Raw genomic sequence first — 12,148 nt, forward strand, 5'->3', positions numbered from 1 at the left:
AATTTGGAACGTAAAAAATTTGCTTGTCTGTTTTGGATCTAATTTATTTGAAAGATACAAAGACTTTCGGCAACCTATAATATAAACAGCATGGTACATCATATTATTGGAATCGGTCGGTGAAAAACATTTACTTTCCATGAAAAGAATGTTTAAGTTAGAATAGCATTATGAGCGCGTATAAAGTAGTATTAGTGAGTCACAAACACAGCCTTCAAACTATCAATAACTGTTTTCTCCGAAGAAGAATTAATGTCGCCTAGCAGCATTTCCAAATTATTCAAGTGAACAGCAGCAGAGAACAACTTTGTAGACTTTTCGGGTACCAGTCTCTCGATGGTCCGCTGCATGTGAGTCTTGAAAAGGTCCAAGTACGGAAGAAAGAAACGTTCTAGTTGCGGCAGATCATCTTTCGTTAACAAACAAGTTAAATGGCTGAGACACAGACAGATCTGCTCCACCAGTTGATCCCTGTGCTTATATTCACTCAAAACGTCCACGTTTTGAGCACTTTCCAAGCTGTGGAGCATGGCACTCCAGACGGAAATGAAGCATTTGTCGTAGTGCTCGCGTTTACTCGGTGCCGAAAGGGCTGCAGTAGCATGAATGCGAACCTAATAGAGAAATGTAAAAATTCTATTCTATACCGGCTATTTTTACAAAATACCCCTCTTCCCCAAATCTTTGCGCAATTTTTGGGAAAAAAAAAAAAACTTTTCATCATGTAATACGTCCAAAAATTGAATATGTTGATATTTTACTCCCTATTATGATACTTTGCAAAAGCACCCAGTATGTTGTTTTCTGCTTTCTACTTGTAAGTCCAGTTGTGCAACCATATTTATGTCTATCTTTTTAATGAAGCAATTTTAAGCGAGTTTTAATGAGAGAAACAAAATATTATCGAGCAACTGATCCTTAAAGTATAGACATACTTTGAAATTCTTGAAGTTCATTACGATGTCGGCTAGTTTTGGGAACGCGCTCAAATGCCAGCCGTTTGGTTGCGACACCGTAAATATGCATGGATTCTTAAGGGCAGTCGCTAAAGCGTAACAGGCGTTCCATCTGACCTACCAAAGATTTTCTTTTCGGTCATTTGTCACGTAAAATATCTTAACTTTAATTGACCACGCGTGTGGTACGTACCTTCATATTGGTGTCCGTAGTGCTATTTTTTTCCAATGCATTCAATGCCTCAAGAAGTACGGTTTTAAATTTATAGTTACTTAGCATCCTAGCGTCGAGAAGCTGCAATAAATTACCAAGCGCCCTAACTGCATTCATTCTCACCCTCTCGTTGTCGCGTGTGGTCATAACGGCAGCTTCAATTAGCCTTAGAAGCATTTGCTCAGGAAGAGTCTCATCGGGATCCTCAATTACTTGGCTGAAAAAAAAAAACAAATTACATCTACAGTGACGAATTTATGCGAGAATCAAACCTACGCGCCCATGACAAGGGAATCGCTTAAGCTGCCCAAAGCCCAGGAAGCCTTTACTCGCGTATTAAGATTTTCGTTATTGAGAACACGCAGAACGGCTTCTGCTGTGTCGGCAACAAATCCCGCGTCTGCACATAAAGGTGGATAACCAACGCATATCGCCAGAGCTCTAACAGCGGATCCTCTAACTAAGTTCTCCTCGTCTTGGACTCTCCCAAATAATAAGGTGACGCACAAAATCTGTTTGTCTTTCGGAAGTTGCTGGAAAAAATTAGGTCCAATGATGCCTATACAATCGCAGCCGATGTTGCGGAGCGTCGAATGATGATCGTTCTGAATCACGGACACTAGAGGGCCGCTCAGAAGGGTCTGCCAAAAATTCAAGCACACAGACGGTTGCTCAATCGCGAGATGGCTTTTCGTCATAGCCTCCCCTAGGAAGTCTACGGCACGGCCAGCATGAAGCACAGTGTCTGGGTTTTGGTCGCTCATGCCGTTCACCAAGGCCTTAGTGATGTGAGTAAGTAACGGCCACATCAAAGATTCGAAATAGTTTCTGCTCATGACCAAAAGTATCTGTAGAGATTCGAGTTTCACTGGAGCGGGTACTTCTTTTTTGCCAACAAAATCTTCTAAATCGATTCCCAAATTTGCGAGGCAAATCTGCAAGAGCCACGGAGCAGGCTGGTTATGACCGGTGTCCTCCTCCGCATCGCCTTCGTCTTCTGATGAGAACTGGGCATAATCAAAGTTTTCTGAAGTGTGTTCGTGCTGCACGGAAGTGTCCTCCCGTTCGTCACGCATTGTTGTGTTTTTTGGTATCTTGATCATTGCCTGTTCGGTTTCAGTCACAGGCGGGTCCAAGGCAAGAAGGCATCCGATCACGATTAACGCAGTAACCTGCACGGAGGCGTCTGAGACATTAATTCCACTCATTAACAACTAGAACTGAAATCTTGGAAGCTAAATTACTTCTATACCTCTATGAACAGTGAAATTTTTCACATTCCGCACAATTTTTGTTACCAGACCTTTCGGCATTTTGTGGTACGGGGTGGCCTGCACCAGAGCAGCCAAGCATTTTAGAGACTGTGCCAATATTGGTGCAGAAAGTTGATGGCTTAAACTCAGACAAAGGCTTCGATGAAGCTCCACCAATGTCAGTCCAAGCATAATAGAAAACGGGGTGAAACTCGACATCGACTTCTCCCTGTAACAATTAAAGTTACTGACATTTACTGAACTGGTTAAACGTACAGGGTGCCCCAAATTCGAAGTTGGATTTGGAGTTACATTCCATTGAGGTCTTGTAGACCATAAGAGATATAAAGTTGAAAAAGATAAAAATGTTAAAAAGAGGGTGCAATTTCTCGTGAAAACCCTGTACATCTGATACAACTGAGTAGATATAAACTAGACAAATTATAACACTACCTGAATTCGGCTTGGCATAAAAACGGCTTGGCCATCGTTAACATTAGAACTAGAACATTCAAAGCACACATCTTGCTCTTTGGGGATTTGTCCCTTAGGAAGCAAGAAACCAAATTGTGTTTTCCAGAAGTAAAATTATCAGGAAAGAAGTGTAACCAATAGGTAAACATTGTGGTCTTCTCTGAAAACTATGATAAAAAATGCGCTATCGCAAAGAAGACAAGACAGTATGAGACAAACCTTTATTGCTTCAGCGAAAAAGTTGAGGGCCGCCTGTCGTATTCTACTGTAACTGTAAAGTAGCTTCACTCTAGTTCCCCCCTCGTTGTCAGAATACTCTGAATCGGAGGTTGTCACATGGTGCAACGTCGACGACAATCTGAAATAAGGAACCAAGAACTATACACAACACATTATTTTATGTTACATCAATATTTATTTAGACACGTTCTATTTTTATTTTTCAAAAAAAGCTTTTCTTGACTCTGATTTGATTCAAACTTACTGGCCAGAGGTACTGTCTGAATTGGAGTCCCACCAAGATCTTGAGGGTGAATATTTGGTCTGTCTAAAATCAAACAGGCTATTTTGTTCTTGACTTTTGTGGTCCTTCTTCCTATTCTGACGCTGTCTTCTTTGCCTGGTAACCTAACCATCCATATCTATAGTCAAACTTTCATTCACCTACTAGCTATGTGGTGTTGATTACTTAGTAAAAGTTGATTGTCTTACCATAATTTTAAATGTTAAGATAATTACTTTAACTATATATTTAAAGTAATAATCTTAAATAATAAAATTAATATACAGAAACAGTAATTTTTGTCACTTACCAAACAATTTACTAACAACCATTGTGATTAAGATAAAATTTTTTTTTTTTTTAAATAAGAAAGTACTTACTTTTCCCCCATTTCTCTCTTTCATTGTTGATCCTGCCTCGGGCATATTGAGTGTTTGAGCTACCAATTTCGCAGGAGGCAAGAAGTCAATTCCATCAATGTTGTACACCATATATGTTTTAATTAAGCCCAAAATTAAACTGAACTCTGATTTTAAATAATCTCTATGAACAGTGATTATATTTTGAAGCCCTATAAGGCAAGTTTCTAACATCTTATTGAAAACAATAGAATCCTTAGGATGATCAGTTTTGCCCAGGAGCATGCTGAATACATGTGCACACCTGCCCAAATGATCAAACAAATAAGATGAAGCATTGGAATCACTAGGAACTACTGTCAGGGCTTCCAAACACTTTACTGAAGCTAGTAATATGTCTTCTGTAATTTGCTCAAAAGCTGTTTGTATTAGAAATTCAACCTCCTTCCAAACAGCATCCAATAAAGTGGGTGCAATGTTATGGACATTATTGCGAGTTAAAGCTTCCAAGGCTCTGATTGAGGCCAGTTTTAAAGTCTGGCTTTTTATTGCCTGTAGGCACCACTAAAATAAAACCACCTTGAGAACAGATGCAAGCCTTTTTTAAAAATTATACATCAATAGCAATAGTGAGAGTTCGCCCTTCAATAATGACATTTTGTCCAGTGGTCAGCAGCTTTACAGTGAATTGTGAACATTTGGAGACCAACAACTCATCTTCTGGATGAACCGAGGTACAGAACTGATTTATGAGCAACACTGCTTTCTAAACAAAAATTGTGATGCTGAGAATTGTATCTTCCTAACGAAAGGAAACTTACAGTTGGGCTCTTCACTATAGACACATGATAATTTAGGCCAATTAAGTCATCCAGTAGCTTGGCCACTGCATTTCGATCTACCACTGTTCTTGTAATCATCAACTGGCTAATTTTTGAGCTCAAGGTATCAAAAGTTTCACTTGAACGCATCATTTTGTAAACTTAAATTTGAATTTGAACATATCAACCTCAATAACACTTGAAAATTTTGTTGATTTCTTGAAGTTGAAACATGTAGTTGAAATCACAGAAGTTGAAATTGATGTCAGATTTTTGAGGTTGATGGTTAGGTAGGATTGATGCCTATCAGCTGATTTTCAACCAATAGGATTGGCTCGCTATCATTAGGAATTAATTCGATTGGTTGAAGGTCAGCTAATAGAGACCTAAAAGAAATGGATATAGCATTATTAATTGCATTTTTGTCTGTCCTTGATAAGTTAGGCACTAAGCTATGGCGGCGAAATACGAAACAAAAAAATGGGCAGAAGGAACTTGAAGCGAATTTTTAAAATTTAATTCATGAAGTAATAAAAAAATAAGGAATGCCAGTTAATTCTTTTCTAGGATGCTCTTATTGCGACATCTAACAAAACTTTAATTACCGTGATGCTGTCTGATTCAATAAAGTGATATAACCAAAGACGCTCCTGAACGCTGGAAGAAAGGTAATTAAAATGTAAATATAAAATTCTTTATTTTGTGGTGACCGCGAGAGGTCATGAAGTAACGTTGGTCGAATATGTGTATCAGATAGTAAACGGAAAATAAATATATATCCTAAATGGGGATTAAACGAAATAGAATATACAAAGCATGCAAATGATACTACGGCCACTCCGGCTAGTGAAGATTTCTTATTGCGCCTAGCTAAAATTTCAGAAGAATACTATTACTAGCCGTAAAAGACATCATTACTAGGCGTGTTAAATGACCGTAAAGTACGTTTTCTCACCTTTTTCTCAAAAACAGTTTAATAACTGGATAATAATGACTCGCATGTGGCTTGTTATTTACCTAACGAACTAATCAGCCAAAATTTCGTCATCATCCGTTGCTATTTTGTTAGTGGTTGCCATGGAAATGAATGTCAAGTGAAACGTCACCATTAATGTTTACATTCGAGACGCGTTGCCTTCTTGTGTTTCGGATTTAATTAATACTTAATTTACTTAAGTTAATTGTAGCTTTAAATGATTTAATTAAATTAATTAGTGGAATAAATCGTATTTACCCCAGAGTTGTAAAGTACTTATGACACGCTACACGCTTTAAGATGTAAAGTGAACGTTAGGGTCATAATAATGTACTTCACAACCTTGGTATATAATGTATTATTACCACTAATGCACTAATTCTTCAAGCTATTACTTGTCATGTTGGGAAAGAAAGCAAAAATTCCCCATTTTAATTTTTTAAAAAGTACTCTCTTTCATTAAATTTTCTTTATGTAAGTCGTCATGAAATGAATTACTAATTACAAGTTTTGATTACAATAATTATTACTTCATTCGTCAATATTAGAAAAGAGCTGTTTATGGAGCTGATTAGGAAATGTATAGTTTTGTTTCACGAATGTGATTTTAGACTAAAGGTTTTAAATTAAAGGTAATATCTACTAGGCGTTACGAAATTTATAGGATCCTACAATTTTTTAAATCCAAATTCACACTCGTAACTCTGCCTCTAGTGACGTTAAAAATGTTATAATTTAATATTCCTATTAAATAACCACCTATCCAGAAAGATATCCAGAGAACTGATGTGCTCCGAATGTTGGATAATCTTTGTAAAAATGAGAAGTTTATTCTGATATTTTTGTAAATCGTTAGAAAACTGGTGACAGATATGGAAAAATAGGAGATTCTATACTAAAAGGGGAAATTGAAATTCTGACTAGTGGACATCAGTGGCGTAACACAAAAAAGTTTAGGGCAATAAAAAAGGGCGTAAGGTCATTTGACGTACCTGCTATGAAAAATGTCTAATTATAAATTTGAACTACATATCTATAAAATTAGAAGAGCTACGACGAAAAAATCAAAAACATATTAAACACCCTGTATGTTTGTTAATACGCATTTTTCAAATAATGTTTATTCATAAAGCCATCTTATTTTGCAATTTTCTACCACCTCCCTGGAAGAACACAAACTAAAATTGAAACACTCCATACGTGAGTAATTACGAAATGAAACTCGTTAGTTACCAATTTTAAGTACGAAAACAGTCATTTTATTTATCAAAATTACAAAAAGTTTTTCATCGATATTTCCATGGATCAGTTATGGAAAGATCTATTAAGTAGAACGTTTTTTCTGCAGAAAGGAAGACACAAATTGTTTCTCATCGTTATTGTTTAATAAAGGTATGTCTGACCTAATATACTGTTGTGACTTATGGTTGGTACAGATTGATTAGTTATATTTCACTTTATTTTCATCTTCTCATCGATCTATTTCAAATTCAGTGGAATGGGATCGAATGGACAAGTCACTCTTTTACCACCACATCGGACATTCGGCCCAAGTACAAAATTTACTCAAAATTCTTTTGATCAACGTGTCGCAAAAGCAATACTTCCTCAATATATCATTATTCACGCATTCACTGAATTCTTTATACTTGTTTAATCGACTTATCTGTCCTAAAAGTGTCATTTCTCCATTCTTTACTTTGACTGTGGCTTCAAACATTGCATAAGGATAAGTTTGCACCAATACCAGATACACAGGAAAGCCTCCAATTTGGTCTTTGCTGACAGAATTGGAGACACTAGCTGATACAATTGAGGTCAAGAAATAGTTGGCACACTTGTTACCTTCTTTAAAATCTATAATTAGCCGATTTATCTCAGAGACAATATAATTTGCAACATGCCTAACTTCCGAAGTATCAACAGGTACTCTTTGGTATCCTCCGCAAGTACAATAATGTTGTTCAATAGCAGCATCTTCACAGGTACGATTGTCCTCTATCAGATTGAAGAGGGACTTACACTTGGGACAACCTAAACTAGGCTTGATTACATAACTATCATCAGAGAGCTTCAAAATATGCTGCAAAGTCATGTGTACATCATAAGGTGTTGTGAGTCTACTTTTTGCGTTGATCTTGAAGTTTTCTATGAAACTGGGATAACTATCCTTGAAAGTGTTTGGGAATTTGAAATACATGAAAGGTAATCGCTCTTCTAACCAACCTGAATAAGTGAACCTGATATCGCCAAAACGAAAGCCATGATCGCTAAAGAATATTAATATGGTATTGTCCATAGAACCCTCAACTATGGGATCCGTTAAGAATTCGTAGAAAGTATCGTCCATGGAACTGGGCAAATTCACGTTATCATGGCTGAAACTGTTCGTCCAATAAAAGGAAAAGATTGGATTATTTGGGAAGATATCCAGAAAATCTTTACCAGCATTAAAAATGCGTTGGGCAGAATTTTCAGGCCCTGTGCAGATAGCTCGGTGAGACTTAGAGGTTTTCCACAGATTATAAGCGGCGAGGAGGTAAGGTCGTAGGTAGATGTCAGTGGGGGGTTCTAGGAACCCGTCTTTGAGGTAATTAAAGGTGTTAATCTGTGGCTCGTCTTCACCGAGAGCAGTAATGTATCCGCTTTGCTTAAAATACCTCCAAATAAAGTCACAACGGTCAAATGTTTGGTTTCTCAGGCAGTCAGGTTCCAAAGTGTCCATACTACGACCAGTAAAGATTGCCATGAGGTTTGGAAATGTATTATCCTCAATTTTGTTGTAGCCTTTGAAGCTTAGAAAATTGTCTTCTAAATGTTGGTAAGACTTCGGCATGGTACGTTGGAAATTAAGCAATGACATGCTATCAATGCCCAATGCAAATATCCTCCACTTGGTCTTGCTAGCACTATCTTCATTAATATATTTATAGGAACTTTTGATTATTACAAAATGTGAATTTTCATATACGTTTAAGAAAATAGTGTTCCTGCATATTACGTAAACATATGGGTGAAAAATGTCGACTTCTGTTAAAAAATTTTCACACGATGAGTAGCTGAAAATATATTTCTGTTAATTTAAGTAATCCAGCAATATCAGAGAAATTCTCACCTAACCCATTTATCACCATCTTTTCTGTAAATGTACGAATAGCAGCAAGTAATTGACATGTAGCTGTAAAGTTTTGCCAAAGACTGGTTGATCATCAGTTTTGGTGGGGATGTTGAATATTCTATGTATGTTAGAAGACCCTTGTTTGAACATGACACATATTGTTCTTTGTGGACAAAGGGGAAAACATCTTCGTTGAGGGCGTCTAATTTTGGTATTTTACATCCAGTGGTGTTAATTAGGTATTTATTTCTCGACGTTAGTTGCACATATACTGAAATTGATTAATTAAAACAGTATTGAAGTAGATGTAGACAGCGAGCTAAAATGGTAATAACATACAGAATGTAACATATCATCATGGAGCTATTTAAGGGGAGAGAGCGATAGTACTTTGGAAAATACTAAAAAATGCTGATAGACCCATGATCAAAAACGCACCGGCTTCTATATACAAAGTGGCAAAATATCTCATTTTCAACAATTTTTGTGATTTTTTTTCCGTTTAAATTTAATTTATTTTAAAAAATTTCAATAAATGTTACAAATTACTTCAGATAGTTGATAACTAAGCCGGATGATTATGTTTTTCCTCTCTTCCTTTACATTTTTAATTTGCATCAATAGATATTTTTGCAAATTATACGAAAACGGTGAAAGATACGTAAATGCTGCAAGAGACCAAAACGCTAAAGAATCGAAGAAGGAATTTAAATTTAGTATCAGAATTCATGCAAGATGTTCCAAAAAAAGATGCAAAACATAAAATAATATATGACCCAAAAAAACATAATACCCTGTATATAGCTACCGACGATTTTGACATTTTGTTGTAGAGGGTCTTAAAAAAAATAGTTGTACGAAATATCAAAAATTGAACTGAAGACATACGTGAGAAAGACGCAAAATATGAAAAAAAAAGTGAAATTTTGCCACGCTATATATTGAAAATGGTGCATTTTTCATCATGGTTCTATTAATATGTTTTTATTATTTTCCAGAGTACTACTAGTATAGTGTCGCTCTTTCAAATATATTGATGATGATATGTTACATCCTGTATACAATACAAGCTCGGCTAAAGGAAAAAGTGTCACTCACCTGGAAAGTTCAGACTACCAACTTCGAATACTTTTATATTATACAAATTTATATAACTGAAAAGTATAAACACAGTCACGAACAGGAAGATTATCAAAGTGAAAATTCTTCGTGGGACCTGGTGCACCTGAAAAATGTTCAAATAAAAATATATGATACGTTGACTTTGACTCACAATTCAGAACCAGTTATAACTTTTTTCTTAATTGTTCAATTTTCTACTTCAGTACGTTTTTGAATAAGTGAAATGATTCTTATAAAAGGTAAAACACTCTGACTTTAAAATTTCATTTTATGGGACTCAATCCTGTCTTGTTAAAAACTAATTTGTCCCATTACTTCATTTCTGAAAAATAAAGTATATATTAGAAATTTTCATATATATATTTTTTTGGTTTAAAGTAGATTTTATTCAACTCGCTAATTCACTTTTTGCACCGCTAACTTTTTTTTTCCACCGGTAAAGCCCCCTTTCCTCGCATGCGACATTACTGTAAGGCATTTTTTCGAACAAGTTGAGTTGCTTATATTTTGATTCCATGATTGGCCTTATCATTTTAGAGTTACTGAACCGCTAACCTTTTTTTTTCTCATGAAGTGAAATTTTCACAAGGCACCCGATCTGATCTCTTGTCGACAAGGAATTTACCCCAGGCACTCTCCCCCGACACCCTTGGCTTTATTGCCCTCGGCCTAATATGATGTAGGCTACAGCGCTATGCTAACCTGGACCGACCTGAACTAACCTGATGGCCCATTAAAAAAAAACAACAAATGCATTGCTCCTTTGAGATCCTTATATTCCTATACATAGTATATAGGATTATAGGATATAATTATATCCTATAATTCATGCTAAGAAAATAAAAGTCACGCACTTACCTGTATTATTGATTACGAATCAATTTGTTTCAATCATATTCCACATTTTTGTCATTAAAGTACAATATAATGTAATAGACTTAAAATAAACCTGTTAATATAATTTTTTTTATAATCATTTATATTCAATCCCATTAATCAATTATATTACTAAAAACATGTCATCACCAGTAATATTTTTGAAGGAAATTTGTCAAGGTTCAGATAAATAACAATTAATATGTTTTTTTTAATAAAGAGAAATAAAAATATATAACTTATAATAATTCCCACTTTCCTAAAATCTTGTTGTACGACCTTAGTAAGTATTGGTAGTTTAACCAGTCCGGATGACTTTAGAAAAGGCAGTAAAAGGTTCATTTAAGTGAGAGAAAGACTAACGCTTTTTAATGAGGAACCCAGAAATGCTCATTAAGAAATTCAAATTGAGACCCAAAGATCCACCAGAACTTTGTCTAACTTAAACTAATCCTCAAATGCGTACAGTGATCGTCATATAAAGGGGATCCCGTAATTAATTACACGTAACTAAATCACAGATTCTGACTGAAGAACATCAGTTTTGTTCGGGAACTATAAATATACTTTTAGACATGTGGTTCAATTATGTATTATTAACTATGGGCATAAATATAAATTTCCTTAACTCACCTGCCTATAAGTCATCCTGATATTTTCCCTAATGTGCGTTAATTATAGCTGCATGAAGTAATATTATCGATAACCAGTACGTTCTAATCACACATTTCAAATGTATATGATTCAAAACATCAAAAACCTTTAACGATAGGGCGATACAGTTAAAATAGAAGGGGAAAAGTAATATTAGTGTTGACACTGCTCTTGATTGAGCAATATTATCAGATTCATGTGAAAATATTATTAATTATATACTAATTTATCGCTAGATATCACTATATCAAAATTTTCGATATCTTCGATTTAGTTCTGAGATAGACGCGACACAGCATTATGAGTGATAGAATACCTAAGATGTATTACAAGAAAAGAATTACTGAGCTTTTTTTGTGGAAATGCAACAATGAAAATGCATTAGATAAAAATGTATTACAAACATATATATATATATATATATATATTGTTTAAAAACCGCAGTAGACAAATTGAGCTGTTCTTGACGTTGGTATATAGTGTGGAAGTTTTGGATGAAACAGTCCATATAACTAAGATGCCAAACATCTGCGGCCAAAATCTTCGGACACATCGATTTTTATTTTGTTTTGCCGTTTTTTTGAAGGTAAAATCAAGTATACAGGGAAGTCCAAAAATCAGGTATGACCACCAACTTTGTTTTTTCAAATGGATACACCTATTTTTTATTTTATTTTTGAATTCTACGCAAAATTCTAAGTGTATTTCATGTACCATGTCCTATACCTAAATGCAACAGGACTCGGAAAATTTACGATTGAACATTTCAAAAACTAAAACTTTTCATTTCTTTGGCCCTGAAAAGGACCGATTTAATAGAAAA

At 35.2% G+C, this 12,148-nt stretch overlaps 2 protein-coding genes across 3 annotated transcripts; both read right to left on the reverse strand.

Annotated features, from left to right (window-relative positions):
* Window positions 1–64: 64 nt before the first annotated feature.
* LOC136412120 (HEAT repeat-containing protein 6) lies at window positions 65–4,941 on the reverse strand. Of its 2 annotated transcripts, none has more exons than XM_066395029.1 (11): window positions 4,580–4,939; window positions 4,375–4,524; window positions 3,780–4,322; window positions 3,382–3,524; window positions 3,117–3,255; window positions 2,877–3,064; window positions 2,423–2,652; window positions 1,447–2,356; window positions 1,150–1,387; window positions 936–1,073; window positions 65–614 (listed from the first exon to the last, which is right to left on the reverse strand). In XM_066395029.1, exons 1-11 carry the CDS (start codon window positions 4,730–4,732, stop codon window positions 192–194), a joined length of 3,255 nt encoding a protein of 1,084 aa, XP_066251126.1. In that variant the 5' UTR covers window positions 4,733–4,939; the 3' UTR covers window positions 65–191. The 2 variants fall into 2 exon arrangements, 1 of the variants encoding a protein (XP_066251126.1); XR_010752391.1 differs by having other exon boundaries at window positions 475–614; window positions 936–1,068; window positions 4,580–4,941.
* A 1,875-nt stretch (window positions 4,942–6,816) lies between these two features.
* On the reverse strand, window positions 6,817–11,395 carry LOC136412259 (uncharacterized). Its single transcript, XM_066395274.1, has 4 exons — window positions 11,305–11,395; window positions 9,772–9,898; window positions 8,671–8,944; window positions 6,817–8,614 (listed from the first exon to the last, which is right to left on the reverse strand). Exons 1-4 carry the CDS (start codon window positions 11,317–11,319, stop codon window positions 7,081–7,083), a joined length of 1,950 nt encoding a protein of 649 aa, XP_066251371.1. The 5' UTR covers window positions 11,320–11,395; the 3' UTR covers window positions 6,817–7,080.
* Window positions 11,396–12,148: the final 753 nt, after the last annotated feature.

This window comes from Euwallacea similis, chromosome 11, assembly GCF_039881205.1.
Source record: "Euwallacea similis isolate ESF13 chromosome 11, ESF131.1, whole genome shotgun sequence".
Classification (NCBI taxonomy): domain Eukaryota; kingdom Metazoa; phylum Arthropoda; class Insecta; order Coleoptera; family Curculionidae; genus Euwallacea; species Euwallacea similis.